Raw genomic sequence first — 17,446 nt, 5'->3', positions numbered from 1 at the left:
AAAGTTGGGACAAAGTACAAATTGTAAATAAAAACGGAATGCAATAATTTACAAATCTCAAAAACTGATACTGTATTCACAATAGAACATAGACAACATATCAAATGTCGAAAGTGAGACATTTTGAAATTTCATGCCAAATATTGGCTCATTTGAAATTTCATGACAGCAACACATCTCAAAAAAGTTGGGACAGGGGCAATAAGAGGCTGGAAAAGTTAAAGGTACAAAAAAGGAACAGCTGGAGGACCAAATTGCAACTCATTAGGTCAATTGGCAATAGGTCATTAACATGACTGGGTATAAAAAGAGCATCTTGGAGTGGCAGCGGCTCTCAGAAGTAAAGATGGGAAGAGGATCACCAATCCCCCTAATTCTGCGCCGACAAATAGTGGAGCAATATCAGAAAGGAGTTCGACAGTGTAAAATTGCAAAGAGTTTGAACATATCATCATCTACAGTCCATAATATCATCAAAAGATTCAGAGAATCTGGAAGAATCTCTGTGCGTAAGGGTCAAGGCCGGAAAACCATACTGGGTGCCCGTGATCTTCGGGCCCTTAGATGGCACTGCATCACATACAGGCATGCTTCTGTATTGGAAATCACAAAATGGGCTCAGGAATATTTCCAGAAAACATTATCAGTGAACACAATTCACCGTGCCATCCGCCGTTGCCAGCTAAAACTCTATAGTTCAAAGAAGAAGCCGTATCTAAACATGATCCAGAAGTGCAGACGTCTTCTCTGGGCCAAGGCTCATTTAAAATGGACTGTGGCAAAGTGGAAAACTGTTCTGTGGTCAGACGAATCAAAATTTGAAGTTCTTGATGGAAATCAGGGACGCCGTGTCATTCGGACTAAAGAGGAGAAGGACGACCCAAGTTGTTATCAGCGCTCAGTTCAGAAGCCTGCATCTCTCATGGTATGGGGTTGCATTAGTGCGTGTGGCATGGGCAGCTTACACATCTGGAAAGACACCATCAATGCTGAAAGGTATATCCAGGTTCTAGAGCAACATATGCTCCCATCCAGACGACGTCTCTTTCAGGGAAGACCTTGCATTTTCCAACATGACAATGCCAAACCACATACTGCATCAATTACAGCATCATGGCTGCGTAGAAGAAGGGTCCGGGTACTGAACTGGCCAGCCTGCAGTCCAGATCTTTCACCCATAGAAAACATTTGGCGCATCATAAAACGGAAGATACGACAAAAAAGACCTAAGACAGTTGAGCAACTAGAATCCTACATTAGACAAGAATGGGTTAACATTCCTATCCCTAAACTTGAGCAACTTGTCTCCTCAGTCCCCAGACGTTTACAGACTGTTGTAAAGAGAAAAGGGGATGTCTCACAGTGGGAAACATGGCCTTGTCCCAACTTTTTTGAGATGTGTTGTTGTCATGAAATTTAAAATCACCTAATTTTTCTCTTTAAATGATACATTTTCTCAGTTTAAACATTTGATGTGTCATCTATGTTCTATTCTGAATAAAATATGGAATTTTGAAACTTCCACATCATTGCATTCCGTTTTTATTTACAATTTGTACTTTGTCCCAACTTTTTTGGAATCGGGGTTGTATATACCCTAGGAATATTGACCTATTTGTCAGAAAGAATCCAAAATGGTGAGGAATTAACAGAGAAGAAGCGATTTTTGTTGAACTGCTCATTAAGGCTTAATCAGTCCATAACTTCATTAATAATTGTAATTAAGCAAATCTGGGTAGAAGTTATATGCACCCTAGGTACCCCTACCTTCATGCCAGAAAGAATCAAAATCGGTGAAGAATTGAGGGAGAAGAAGCGATTTGTGTGGAAACTGTTCATTAGGGCTTAATTACTCCATATCTTTATTATTATTTATATTATTTATAAAATGTTTTGATGCTGTTCATCTGGGCCCGGGATCATGAAGCAATCTTAGAGTTAAGTCAAAAGTTTATTTTTCATAATAGTGTCCCTTACTGCATCTGTAACTTTCATTGTGCTGGATCAAGATTAAGTACAAGGCTAAAATTTAATTCGAACAAAGCTTCTTAGAAAATGGTAAGGAATAACTGAAGATTAAAAGAAACAAATTTAGACTTAAGTCTAAGATTGCTTCATGATCCCAGGACCTGTAGTCTGGGGGTGTGTTTTAAAAAAAACAAACAAAAACAAAACCTTACCTTCTCACCAAGCTTGATTTGGATTCCAATTTTCCTGCTGTAAACCCTCGACATGTTATCCACCTTTTTAAATCACCAATTTCATTGTCTTCCACGACAGAGCACAGCAAAATCGCTCCTCTCACATCACTCTCATGTAAAATTAATCTAACATCCGCTGTATTGCTCAACTGCTGACCCTGGTGAGCCCCCATAATGCATTGCGGTAAACAAGTGATGACGTAGTTATGCTTGGGGGCTATTCATAGTTGAATCAATGAATGCAAGCTTCCCAGTCCCCGAGGCAGTGAAACAACCCCAAACCTGAACACCATGCTTCACAGTTAGTATGAGGTTCTTCTCCTGAAAAGCTGTCTTTGGTCTGCACCACCTGTGTACTCTTACTGTGGCCAAACAACTCTACCTTTGATTCGTCTGTCCAGAGCAGGTTATTCCGAAAGGCCTGGTCTTTGCCTATATATTCACTGGCAAACTGTAGTCTTACTTTAATGTTCCTTTTGGAAAGCAAAGGCTTTTCCCTGGCACACCTCCCATGCAGGTCAAACTTATCCAATCTTTTTCTGATTGTAGATGTATGCACTTTCACACCAACAGTTGCAAGAGTTACCTACAGATTCAATGAAATTTTGGGGTGCTTGGAGATTTTTTTTTTTTTAAGCATCAAGTGGTCTGCTCATGGGCTGAATTTTCTGGGGCGGCCAGTCCTGGACAAAGTGGCGGTCGTTTGAAATCTACGTCACTTGGAGATGATTTTCCTTACAGTGGAATGACTTATTTCTAATAATTAGAAAGATCTTTTAAAACCCCTTGCCAGATTCATAGGCATCCACAGCCTTTTTTCTAAGGTCTTTAGACCTTACTCACAACCCGCTATAAGTGTTTTGGACATGCACAGGTCGCAGGGTTTGGTAGATCGCAGCCGTGCTGCGGGGTCGCGGTGAACCTGGGGGAACGTTTTGGGGGAGGAGTATGGGCAAAGTACTTGTCAAGTACAGGTTGCACGCCTGACTTCCTCGAGGTGTGGGAAAAATTGCGCCGTTAGCCCGTGGAAAGCGTATGTCTGATGCACGTGATCAGTGCGTGTTCAGTGAGTGTGGAGTGCGTGTGACTTGCATTTTACCAGTTTCCTGCGCTACGAGTACAAGCCGCACTTGCGATTAGCATGTGATTAGCATGTGACAATCATTCATGACTTGCATGTGACGCAAGCCAGGAGCGGGTATAAAACCAGCCTGTCTGCAGTATTCTGCATCTGTCTTTCAGCTGAAGAACAATATCGCTTCGTGCTGCTCCTCAGCTTCTATCGTCTGCCTGCAAGAATCCAACTCCCTCAGTCGTTGTGGTGGTATGGCGACAGCCATCTTCTTCCCTTCTACAATGCTACATGTTACATGAATGGTTCCTTGGTTCCTCCCCAATATATATACCCAGAATCTTGCCCCTCGTGTCGCATGTGGGTCATGTGCGCTGCATGCACGCCACACATGGGGTAGAAAGTGAGATGTACTTCTGTCTTGGGGGCCAAACAAATAGCAAGTGTGGAATACTTGTGTAGTACTTCTGAGGCATGTCACTTGTACAATGACTGTGCATCACTTGTGCGTCTTACTGTCATCGCAATATCCACTACTAGTCATGCTGCTGACTTGGTTCAGGTGTACAAAAGGAGTACGGGTCCTGTACGTAGTGTATGCATCCTTGATTTGTCGCAAGACCCGTAGAATTTGCATGTGCAGGACCAAAAGTCTCCATGAGCAGTCTGCGACCTTCTACGGCGCTGAACACACGCAAGTGTCACACAAGTCTCAAGCATGGTTTTGCCAAATTTTTTACTGTAGACTGCCCGTAGTAACACATACGGCGGGTTGTGAGTGAACCTTTAGAGAGCTCTTTTGATCTTGCCATAATGACACCACACACTTCAACAGTAAAGAGAACAGCAGACCCTAATTTTATGGACTTGAAGGTGTGATAAATGTAAGGGTGTACTTACTTATTTTTGAAAGATTAAGTTAAATTATGAAAACGGCTAGAAAATGTCAGTTTTATGTGTCGTATATCACCTTTGTAGGCACTGTATCAGAGAGAGTGAAAATGTTTGCTTGTTGAAAAAAGTCTACAATTTTCATGGGATTTACTTATTTTTTCACACTATTTTAAGTTCTCCTCATGTCAAAATGGCCATGTTTTATTTACATTTTAAATATAATTGCAATATCGTTACAAAGATATAGTCTGAAACGTATAGAGACTCCAACAATGCTGATACTGATTCAGAATAACAAGATCAGGAGATAAAGACAGGAGACTTGTGATTGTTTTGGGATATTTAACTTTTGTTCTTATATTATGGTTAAAAAAAAGTAACAGTTTAGTTGGTGTAAGGAAGTAAGAGTTCTGAGAAATTATGTTGACTTACTCTCACATACTGCCCTGATCGGAGTCCAGGTCTGGTCATTCCTGCAGGTTATGATGGCAGTGCTTCGGCCATGACGCCCTTTGACCTGGTGACCTTTTGGGCAGTTAATTGGCACTGTCTTACCCACCAGGAATAATGTGGTGTTGATATTGTTCCCTGTCAATCCAGGAGGTGGAGGGCATGAGCGGGCTGGAGAGGAAGGTGAAAAGGTCATTTATTGTTGTCTGTTGAATTTCACCCAGTGTAGTAAATGACATTAGACACAAATTTGAGCACATTTTACCGATTTTAGCTTTGCTCCACTGGCTACCCATCCATTTTAGAATTCATTTTAAAATTCTTTTATTTGTTTTTAAATCTTTAAATGGCCTTGCTCCATCGTACCTCTCTGAGCTGCTATACCCGTATACACCCAGCCGAGCTCTCAGGTCAGCTGCTGCTGAGAGTTCCCAAGACTAGGCTGAAGCTCAGAGGGGACCGGGCTTTTTCGGTTGCAGCTCCAAAATTATGGAATGCATTGCCGCTGCACATTAGACAGGCCTCCTCACTGTCTAACTTTAAAACTCTTCTTAAAACGCACCTCTTTTCTTTGGCTTTTAACACCGTGTAGGTTGATGATTTTATGTACACAGATATTTTATTTGGAGTGGACAGCCTATTTAATTAGTGGGCGGCACGGTGGTGTAGTGGTTAGCGCTGTCGCCTCACAGCAAGAAGGTCCGGGTTCGAGCCCCGTGGCCGGCGAGGGCCTTTCTGTGCGGAGTTTGCATGTTCTCCCCGTGTCCGTGTGGGTTTCCTCCGGGTGCTCCGGTTTCCCCCCACAGTCCAAAGACATGCAGGTTAGGCTAACTGGTGACTCTAAATTGACCGTGAATGGTTGTCTGTGTCTATGTGTCAGCCCTGTGATGACCTGGCGACTTGTCCAGGGTGTACCCCGCCTTTCGCCCGCAGTCAGCTGGGATAGGCTCCAGCTTGCCTGCGACCCTGTAGAACAGGATAAAGCGGCTACAGATAATGAGATGAGATGAGATGTTCTATGGTGTTATTTTATTGTATAGTTTTATGATGGAAGTCGTTTCTCTTTACTTAGTTGAGCGGTTCTTGACATAATAACAGGTGGTGGTGTAGTGGTTAGCACGGTCGCCTCACAGCAAGAAGGTTCCGGGTTCGAACCCAGCAGCTGGTGAGGGCCTTTCTGTGTGGAGTTTGCATGTTCTCCCTGTGTCTGCGTGGGTTTCCTCCAGGTGCTCCGGTTTCCCCCACAATCCAAAGACATGCAGTTAGGTTAACGTGGGGCGGCCTTGGGCTGAAGTGCCCTTGAGTAAGGTACCTGACCCCTGACTGCTCCCCGGGTGCTGTAGTGTGGCTGCCCACTGCTCTGGGTGTGTGTGCGTGTGTTCACTGCTTCAGATGGGTTAAATGCAGAGGATGAATTTCACTGTGCTTGAAGTGTGCATGTGACAAATAAAAGTTTCTTCTTTCTTCTTCTAATATGGATTACTACAGTTGTGGAACAGGGCTATTTACTGTATACCAACACTACCTCAACACAACACAACTGATAGTCTCAATGCATTAAGAAGTTGCACTAATTAACTTTTGATGAGGCACCTGTTAATTGAAAAGCATTCCAGGTGACTACCCCACGAAGCTGGTTAAGACAATGCCAATAGCAAGCAAAGCGTCATCAAGGTAAACGCTGGCTACTTTGAAGAATTGTCTTTTTGAACACTTTTTTGTTTACCACATAATTCCATCTATGTTCCATGTGTTAGTTCATAGTTTTGATGTCTTCAGTATTGTTCTACGGTGTAGAAAACAGTCAAAATACAGAAAAACCTATGAATGAGTACGGGTGTACAAACTTTTGACTGGTACTGTATATTATATGTAAAGTTCTAGCATTTAAAAATCCATTTACCCCCAAAAATGAAAAAGGAGAAAATCCATTCTGACTGCAGTGCATCACTGATATTTTAACAGTTGGTATCTGATAACAAACTGAACTGATTTGGCTGAAGTCCATTTCACAACACGTGTAATTTGCAGACATTTGATTTTTTTTTTTGTTGCATCAACTCTAAATTGTCCCTAGGCTCTGTAAGGGACAGCAGGGAGACTTGGGATAGTTTGTATACAGGCTTTGCACCATCATGTGAGCCCATAGCAACAATAACTACGTTGCCATGACAGGGGGCACGCTTGTAGTGTTCCATTGACCAGAGTTAGTTGTTATTGATTGGTATGGGAAGGTTTTGCTGTGTTTTTGGATGTGCAAATCATTTTGAACGAAACAAAGACATCACATTTTTTAATTTACCAAAAGTAATTCATCATTAGGGAGAAAAAAATAGAGTGATTTCTCAACGTAGAAGGGAAAAATGGGGAAAAACATTCAGCGGGACTCGGCGTTGAATCCTAAAACCCTATGGTATGCTCACTTCATTTTCACGAAGGTAAGAATTAAAATCTCATCTCATCTCATTATCTCTAGCCACTTTATCCTGTTCTACAGGGTCGCAGGCAAGCTGGAGCCTATCCCAGCTGACTACGGGCGAAAGGCGGGGTACACCCTGGACAAGTCGCCAGGTCATCACAGGGCTGACACATAGACACAGACAACCATTCGCACTCACATTCACACCTACGGTCAATTTAGAGTCACCAGTTAACCTAACCTGCATGTCTTTGGACTGTGGGGGAAACCGGAGCACCCGGAGGAAACCCACACGGACACGGGGAGAACATGCAAACTCCGCACAGAAAGGCCCTCGCCAGCCACGGGGCTCGAACCCGGACCTTCTTGCTGTGAGGTGACAGCGCTAACCACTACACCACCGTGCCGCCCCAAGAATTAAAATAAATAAATAATTTCAGAACTGGAGCAAGATGCTCATTCTTATACAGTAAAGTGAATATGAGCAACAACACAGCAGCTCTGCAGAGCCTCACCTTCACTGAGGCTTAAAAAGTGCATTTACATTCGGGGATCCTTCGGAGCACGTTGTGCGCACACTTGGGACCAAATCATTATGGGAAACATCTGATGCTGATTTGAACACAATCAGCATGTGCACATAAGGACACAGAGGCTTTGTGAAGTATTGTCATTATCAGTATTGGGGTCACTTTGAAATGTCCTTATTTTTGAAAGAAAAGCACTGTTCTTTTCAATGAAGATCACTTTAAACTAATCAGAAATCCACTCTATACATTGCTAATGTGGTAAATGACTATTCTAGCTGCAAATGTCTGGTTTTTGGTGCAATATCTCCATAGGTGTATAGAGGCCCATTTCCAGCAACTCTCACTCCAGTGTTCTAATGGTACAATGTGTTTGCTCATTGCCTCAGAAGGCTAATGGATGATTAGAAAACCCTTGTACAATCATGTTAGCACAGCTGAAAACAGTTGAGCTCTTTAGAGAAGCTATAAAACTGACCTTCCTTTGAGCAGATTGAGTTTCTGGAGCATCACATTTGTGGGGTCGATTAAATGCTCAAAATGGCCAGAAAAATGTCTTGACTATATTTTCTATTCATTTTACAACTTATGGTGGTAAATAAAAGTGTGACTTTTCATGGAAAACACAAAATTGTCTGGGTGACCCCAAACTTTTGAACGGTAGTGTATGCATGTGCTGATTGCATTCAAATCTAATGCAGTACACTGCAAAAATTTGAAAACTGAATTTGAGGAGAAAATTACTGAATACTAGTGAAATTATCTTGTTGCAGATATTTTTACTTGATAAGACATCTTAGAATAAGTTGGTTGCAATCTAGAACTAGGTTTAATAATCTCAGAATTGGTGTCTTGTATTCTTCTAATAGGAAATGCTAGATCGTTTCAACTATTTTCAAGATATTTTCACTTGCTAAGAGATCATTTTTTGCAGTGTATGAATATGACACCACCTGCAAAGAATTTCACACAACCTACAAAAGCTGAAAACTTGTCCCAACTCTGCCTGCTCTCCCCTGTCTACTTTAATCGTGTCCAGGCTAAATCGCTTGCACATAAATTAATATATTTTCTTCTGAACTATCCCTTTTAGATCTCGTTTAGGGTAGATGATGTGCAGGTGATGTGATGTAGCAAGTGGAATGATTGTGACTGGGAGCCTTACGTGTACATATTGGAAAAGCTGAGCTCCAAGAACCATTTCCCATGCAGATAACAAGGGACTCTCCCTGTAGAGTGTAGCCCTTATTGCAGGCAAACTCAAGAGCCTTCCAGCTCACCAAACTCTGTTCCTGAACCTTCCCATTCAATAATCCTTCAGGCTGTTCACAACCTTTGAGGGCTGAGACAAAGATATTCAGTGGAACGCAATTACATCATTTGCTGAACACAAAGCACCTGTAATTAAAGCAGTATTCTTACCTTCACATTTTGGTGCAGGTGAGCTCCATGTTCCATCAGCCTGACATGTGAGCTTCTGTGGGCCAATCAGGTTCATCCCAGGATTACAAATATAGCTTACATTACTCTGGTATGACTCACCAGTTGGCACAGAAACAGCATTCGCCACAATAGGTGGAGGACCGCATGAAGTCACTGAAAATAAAGTTTAAAGAAAAAAAAGTTATTCCAGGTAAATCTTATATACCCAAGGAACTGAGACAAAATACATAACTGTAATATGACTTTGGTAGTATTACATACTGTATTTTATATTTCTTGGTGACAAATGAGAAAGAACCAATTACTTATATATGAGTGGACAACATGGCACCATTTACTCCCATTGTGTGATTTTTAAGCCTTTTTTGGTTGAAATGGGAGTTGGCACTTTGCATAAATTGGAGCCAATTCCAAAAAAGTTGGGACGCTGTGTAAACTGTAAATAAAAACAGAATGCAATAATTTGCAAATCATGGAAACCCTATATTTCCCTGAAAATAGTACAAAGACAATATCAACATATCAGATGTTGAAACTGAGAAATTTTGTTTTTCTTTTAAATATATGCTCATTTTGAATTTGATGTCAGCAACACATTTCAAAAAAGTTGGGACAGGGGCATGTTTACCACTGTGTTGCATCACCTCTACTTTTATCAACACTCTGTAAACATTTGGAAACCGAGGAGACCGACTGCTGTAGTTTTGAAAGAGAAATGTTGTCCGATTCTTGCCTGATATACAATTTTAGTTGCTCAACAGTTCGGGGTCTCCTTTGTCATATTTTGCACTTCATAATGCACCAAATGTTTGAAATGGGAGACAGGTCTGGACTGCAGGCAGGCCAGTTTAGCACCTGGACTCTTTTACTACAGAGCCATGCAGTTTTAATATGTGCAGAAAGAGGTTTGGCATTGTCTTTCCTGAAAGAAGGAAGGTCTTCCCTGAAAAAGCTTTGGTCTGGATGGCAGCATATTGCTCTGAAACGTGTAAATATCATTCAGCATTAATGACGCCTTCCCAGATGTACAAGCAGTGGCGTAGCCAGGATTTGTTTACATGGGGTGGCCAAAGATATACAAGGGATGGCCATGCTGTGACTAAAGTGACTAAATAAAAGGGGGGGGGGTTCTGGGGGTCCCCCCCGGGAAATTTTGAATTAGCTAGATTTGATTTCCTGTATTCTGATGTATCTGGTGGCATATCTGGTGCCTAACTCATGAACAAGACCCATGTGAGCCAAGAGGTCAGAAATTAATGTATTAATTTATTTATGTAACATAAAGCATCTGCAAAACAAAGAAACCATCCAACTTGTTTACTCTAGTTAAGCATCAGGATTTTAACGATCACTACTAAAATGCAAAAGTAAAAACTAAAAGATCACCTGTCCCAGGCACCTGGGAAGTAGTAAGGATATTAGTCAGACTTGAATAAAGAGTGCTTTGCTCAGGAAAAGGAAAATACTTGTATATTTAACTCATACATACAACATATGTAAACACTTACAACATGTTGTGATATTGTCCATTGTAAGTACTGTACAAACTAAATGTGTTGAGTTACAAAATATGTGTGTGTGTGCGAGAGAGAGAGAGAGAGAGAGAGAGAGAGAGAGGGGAAAGTATGTGCACTGCATGTAGATACAGATGAGCTGTAGTATACGAATTGTGTGTGTGTGTGTGTGTGTGTGTGTGTGTGTGTGTGTGTGTGTGTGTGTGAGAGAAGATATGTTACATGTAAATACAAAAATGAAGTGCATAAGTTGTGTGTCTGTGAGTGAGAGAGAGAGAGAGAGAGAGAGAGTGTATGTTCAGAGTGTATGAGTGTTGTGTGTGTTATATGTGAATATAGAAATGTAGTGCATGGGTGGTGTGTGGGTGAGTGTGTGTTCAGAGTGCATGAGTGGTGTGTGTGTTGAGAGTGCATGAGTGTTGTGTATACCAGTGAGTGTGTTACATGTAAATATAGAAATGTAGTGCATCATGCATGAGTGGTGTGTGTGTGTGTGTGTAAGAGAGGGTGTGTGTTGGGAGTGCATGAGTTGTATCTTATAGTGAGTGAGGGAAAGATAGTGTGTGTTAAGAGAGTGAAGTGTGTGTTCATATATGAGTGTGAGAGAGAGAGGGTGTTAAGACAGTGCATGAGTGTTACATTTAAATATAAAAATTTAGTGCATGAGTTGTGTGTCTGTGTTGAGAGTGTATGAATGTTACATGTAAATATAGAAATGTAGTGCACAAATTGTGTGCGTGTGTGTGAGAGTGAGATAGACAGTGTGTTGAGAGAGTGCATAAGTGTCGTGTACGAGTGAGTGTGTTACATGTAAATATAGAAATGTGGTGCATGAGAGGGGTAGGGGGAGAGTGTGTGTGTGAGAGAGGGGTAGGGGGAGAGTGTGTGTTGAGAGAATGCATGAGTGTTGTGTATGTATGAGTGTGACAATTATTAATCAATGTGTACTCCCACCAGTAACACACAACATCTCTATATTTTCATGTAACAGACAAACATTAACAGTTGTATTCTGCGGTTAGAGTGAGCAAAGTGATTCACAGACAGCTAACTTGCCGACGTAATTTTCTCTTTTGAGTCGTACAATCGAAAACCACCGACATTTTGCTTTCTATCTATCTAGTATCTGTCTATGTGTGCACACAGCACAAATCCCACTGTAGCCGGATATCTATAAAGACGCATATTTATCTATACAGTTGCATTTACATGTAAACGAAGGTTTCAGTCACTGAAAACGGATACTTTCGAAAACTCCGGGCAAAGTGGAGATTTCTGGAAACTCGGGAGATTTCTGGAAACTCTGAATTGTCTGAGGACAGAATTGTAACTGTATGTCTACAAAGTGAGAGAACTTGAAGAGAGTATAAGAGATGAATAACTTACATCCCAAATTAATCGCACGTTCACGTAGTTCGTAGGTTGTTGTGTTGTCGGACTAGAGCATGACTATCTGATACCACCTGCTGCTTGAACGCGCGAAATGTTTATGTGCTACAGTAATATGCATCCCTGCAGAAACCAAATAGGCGGAACAAAAATCCAGCGGGCGGAACTAACATTTCGTGGGACATATCGGTTTTATAAATTTTATTGTCTGGCCCTGGGGTGGCCAGGGCGGGGCCAAGGTGTGTCCTGGGGTGGCCATGCCCCCCCCGGCCACCCCTTAGCTCTGCCCGTGTACAAGCTACCCATGTCATGTGCACTAATGCACCCTCATACCATCACAGATGCTGGCTTTTGAACTGTGCACTGATAAGCCGGATGGTCTCTCGACTCTTTAGCCTGGAGGACGTGGGGTCAATGATTTCTAAAAAGAATTTCTACTTTTGATTCGTCAGACCTCGGGACAATTTTCCACTTTGCCTTAGTCCATTGTAAAAGAGCTTGAGCCCAGAGAAGGTGGCGGTGTTTCTGGATATTGTTTATATCTGTTTATATAATTATTTTTTCTTTTCTTTTTTAGCATTATACACCTTTTTCAGTCTTTTGTTGCCCTGTCCCAACTTTTCTGAAATGTATTGCTGACATAAAATTCAAAACGAGCATATTAAAACAACAACAATAAAATTTCTCAGTTTCAACATTTGATATGCTGTCCTTGTACTATTTTCAATGAAATATAGGGTTTCCATGATTTGTAAATCTTCACATTATGTTTTACACAGTGTCCCAACTTTTTTGGAATTGGGGTTGTTGATGCAAAAGCATTCACAGTAGATACGGCTAGTCAGACAGTTGGTCTGCTTCTCACTTGCCCATAGTGGTGATCGACACTACTTGTTTGTGTCAGGAGCGTGCACACTGGATACTCGAAGTGCAACTTAAGATGCCGATTTGGCGAACTTCAAGTGGCAAGTAGAGCATTACAAATTAATAAATAAAAATAAATATATAAACAATACATAAAATACTAAATTGTAGTCATATTATTTTCAAAAGTATATTGATTTTACGAGTGTCAGGAAACGATTTTAGAGCTTTGAACGACTGATTGAGCTACAATTTGCTAACTAGCGGACACGATCCATAATTTTAATCAAAGTAGCTAATATAAGGTTCCAAGTGAAAAAGACTTCACTTTTCAATCATTCAGTGCGTTTACATGCACATAGAGAAAATCGAATTTCTGCCGTTGCTCGACTGAAATCGAAGTTCAAAATGCCATGTATACACCTTAATTCGGCTGAAATTGAACCGAACTTGATTTCTCGGAATCGAGCTACACGACCTAGATTATGCGATTTCTGCCGAGCTACTTAGTGCATGTAAACCCTATTGAGCTACGTATTCGAGCTACTTACTTCAGCACTGCCCCTTCCGGAAGTGACGAGTGACGAGACCACAAGCGGGAAACACAACAGCCTCGGTCGGCATGACAACGGCATGAATCTTTTCTTTTTGTGGCATTGTTTGCACTGTTAAAATTTAGCTCACTTACTGTATCACCAAATACATCTGTACAGCTGTTGCATAGCTGTGAATTGTGTACATAAACAAGTCACTGTATTTGTGTGTGTGTGTGTATATATATAGATGTCCAACATCTGAAGAATGTCAATAAAAACAAAACAATTTAACTTTTTGTGTGTTTATTAAGACATAAGTTAAATTGTAAGCAAAAAATGGACTTTAGAAAAATATTTTTTGTAAGCAAAAAATGGACTTTAGAAAAATATACAATTGTGCAAAATAAGTTGTCTTACAAAACAGTGGTCTGCGCAGGACAGTTTGTAGCCATACAGTCTGTTAGAGCAAGCCTAACAGCTTGAACACGGAACTTGTGAACACGGAACTTTGTTTATACTCTTGAATAGCTCTTCTTCATGACGACAACCGGAAGTGTACCAACATGATGGGGCGTGTAGCGCCACCTGTGGCTCGGGTGCACAATGCACATCACACAATAGCTCGATTTCCTTGTGTGCATGTAGGATTGGATTTCTCTGGCACCCTGCTGGGACCTTCAGCTCGATTACCGACAGCAGCTCGATTTGGATGTGCATGTAAACGTAGTCAGTGTTATGAGTCCAGCCATATATAAAATCATTGGAAAGAACAGCTCAGAAATATGGAGAGATTTTGTGAGTCTATAATGAAGAAACACAATGCTCACCAACACACTCAGGCGGACTGCCACTCCAAGTTATGTCTCCCTGACAGATCTGAACATCATGACCCTATGATGGATTGATGAAACACAATAAAGACATTAAAAAGGAGGATTGGTTAGAAAAGTCACTCTCGAGTGCAAGACACATCTGTATTTTATTTTGCAAAATGTTTATGCTGCCTCTCTTAAATAAGCCTTTGCTACAGTACAATCATTTTCTCTGTCAGGCCTGAAAATAAGTTTACTTTATAAATCCTTTCTCTGATCCTGATAAAAATGTAATCTCAGTCACAAGTCATGCACCTGATGTTCTGTAACCATGTAAGAATAGAAGAATGACTGCAATCATAAATAACACTTCAGTCTGTGCTGGTTTTCACACTTCACTACTACCTTCACTACTGCAATTTCAATAATTACTCTGATCACAGTAAAAGGGATTATTAATAGACTACAGCACAATGGGAAAGTTTTCATGAATAGAGATAAGAACAAACCCTTTGAGATGTAACCATAACAACAATCATATAACAGCAGCCCATTGATAAGAGGGTTGTGAGGCTAGACATTCAGCTAAATAAAATCAATAAGGGTTTGCTATTCTCATATAATCCTGTGATGAGTCAGCGAATATATTAAATGCAGTGATAAGCAAAGTAATATTTACAGTTTATATTGTAAATAGGACACATGTCTTATTTATCCAGGCAGTGTGCAACATTCCCAATTATTATACATACAGGACACTTTTTCGATGGAATAAAAACGTGTTCTATTCCCTTCTAGTGGGTTTCGTTCATTTGGTTTGATAGCATGCAATATTGTTAGCATATCGCTTATCCTATGTGTATTACGTCACTCTACCCAATGGAGAATGAGCGTTGAATATGGTTTACGATATTGCATGGTTGTCAAGACAACATGACATCACACGTCAGAGAGGTAAAACTTCCACGCTAGCGAGCGACTGACAATTTGTAAACAAACATGGCTGCCAGGTTTGCTTCGTTAAATACGGAAGATTTTGAGAGAATTTTGAAAGAGAAAGACGCGCTGAACACCTGAAAGGAATGTGTATGGATAATAATAATATTGGCTGGCTTTTTTTCATAGTATATCATATATATTCCATTCAGCTACTTGTCTTCGACTCATTCAATATCATGCTAGCTGAATGGAATATATATTTGATATACTGCTCAACGCCAGCCAATGCTCTTTAATTAGCCCATTTACCAGATGTTAGAAAGTAATGGACAATGCTGAAAGCCACAACAATGTCAGGTGGAGTCAGCTAAAATGGGCCATTCTTTGGCAAATGATTTACAAGACCATCGATTAAACTCTGCATGATATATATGCAATTGTACTGTAATTGTGATTTATTTATTTATGTAAACAGGGACAGTGTATAATAAACATCTCATGTCATGTCATTATCTCTAGCCGCTTTATCCTTCTACAGGGTCGCAGGCAAGCTGGAGCCTATCCCAGCTGACTACGGGCGAAAGGCGGGGTACACCCTGGACAAGTCGCCAGGTCATCACAGGGCTGACACATAGACACAGACAACCATTCACACTCACATTCACACCTACGGTCAATTTAGAGTCACCAGTTAACCTAACCTGCATGTCTTTGGACTGTGGGGGAAACCGGAGCACCCGGAGGAAACCCACGCGGACACGGGGAGAACATGCAAACTCCGCACAGAAAGGCCCTCGCCGGCCCCGGGGCTCGAACCCAGGACCTTCTTGCTGTGAGGCGACAGCGCTAACCACTACACCACCGTGCCGCCCCATAATAAACATTAACCTTGTATAAAACAAGGAGGAGAGGTGCATTGTACCAGGTTTTAGCAAATATTGCTATTTTCTGCTTGTAGTCCCTGAGCAGGAAGGTGGAACAATAAATTAATGACAGAATAAGATGTAAATAAAGTCAAGTCAAAACACCAGATCATAAAATCTTACATCATCCCCATATTACATTACAGACATTTAGCAAATGCTCTTATCCAGAGCGACATACAACATACCCAGGACAGCCTGAGGAGCAGTTGGGGGTGAGGTACCTTGCTCAAGGGCACTTCAGCCATTCCTGTGGAATCAAACCAGTGACCTTTTGGTCCCAAAGTTGCTTCTTTATCCACCCCAATGCATCTAATCATGACAATTCGCAAATTTGTGCAAAGTTCAGGTTGTAACACAAAGTTGCAGCAACAAACATTTTCAAGCCACAGTCATTCCCACACCCCACTAGTTTGCTCCCCCTCAAACTCTCACAAATATGTACAAATAAATACTGTATATCCCAAATCCTAAGCCCCCCACACACAATTCATAACTGTGTGCAAGTTTGTTTTGACAGTATCCAACGCTTTGTTAAGAATGAAAAGGACTGAAAGTTCATCTCATCTCATTATCTCTAGCCGCTTTATCCTGTTCTACAGGGTCGCAGGCAAGCTGGAGCCTATCCCAGCTGACTACGGGCGAAAGGTGGGGTACACCCTGGACAAGTCGCCAGGTCATCACAGGGCTGACACATAGACACAGACAACCATTCACACTCACATTCACACCTACGGTCAATTTAGAGTCACCAGTTAACCTAACCTGCATGTCTTTGGACTGTGGGGGAAAACGGAGCACCCGGAGGAAACCCACGCGGACACGGGGAGAACATGCAAACTCCACACAGAAAGGCCCTCACCAGCCACGGGGCTCGAACCCGGACCTTCTTGCTGTGAGGCGACAGCACTAACCACTACACCATGAACGTCGTTAGGTCCATTTTAGGGGGGCTTAAGCCCCCCTAAAATGTTCCCAAGCCCTCCTATAATTTTCAGTGTTTTATTTTATATATATATAAATAAATAAAATAGTGCAGACTTGCACATAACACAAACCAGCAAGAAAACGAGTCAAACAATAATATGTCTATAAGTTCTAGCTACGACACGAATAAAATTATCATTATGTTTCCCAGCATAGCCAGGTAGGCGGGCATGTGCGGTTCAGGCAGGAGCTGTATGTTATTAGGCCTACTTGCTGTAATGTTACGTTCCTGAGGCTGGCAGAGTTGTTAAGAGAAGAAGAGGACTTAATTCGCAGTGAATGATGCAGTGAACAAGAGACTGTAAGTTGATGTCAGTCACTGTTAATTGCTTAACGTTACTTACGTTTATCTAAGGGGAAGAAAATGTGATTGTGGCAGCGGGGGCGTGGCCAAGCAGCAGTCTGTGAATGGAGGGCGGGGTCGGGGAAGGTAAGTGGCTAAGTCATTCCACCTGCTGTTAATTAGTGTGTGTGTG

General features: G+C 41.5%; 1 protein-coding gene across 3 annotated transcripts in view; it reads right to left on the bottom strand.

Annotated features, from left to right (window-relative positions):
* The window catches only part of svep1 (sushi, von Willebrand factor type A, EGF and pentraxin domain containing 1), a 283,771-nt gene that overhangs the window by 45,043 nt on the left and 221,282 nt on the right, over positions 1-17,446 (bottom strand). For all 3 annotated transcript variants that reach the window (XM_060937264.1, XM_060937110.1, XM_060937184.1), the window contains 4 exons: positions 14,137-14,200; positions 8,986-9,159; positions 8,729-8,905; positions 4,600-4,788 (listed from right to left, as the gene is read on the bottom strand). In XM_060937264.1, the coding sequence (XP_060793247.1) occupies positions 4,600-4,788; positions 8,729-8,905; positions 8,986-9,159; positions 14,137-14,200 (604 nt within the window). The remainder of the gene's footprint in view (positions 1-4,599; positions 4,789-8,728; positions 8,906-8,985; positions 9,160-14,136; positions 14,201-17,446) is intronic.

The sequence above is a fragment of the Neoarius graeffei genome, chromosome 1 (assembly GCF_027579695.1).
Source record: "Neoarius graeffei isolate fNeoGra1 chromosome 1, fNeoGra1.pri, whole genome shotgun sequence".
NCBI classification, from domain to species: domain Eukaryota; kingdom Metazoa; phylum Chordata; class Actinopteri; order Siluriformes; family Ariidae; genus Neoarius; species Neoarius graeffei.
This window is presented reverse-complemented; position numbering and strand designations above follow the sequence as displayed.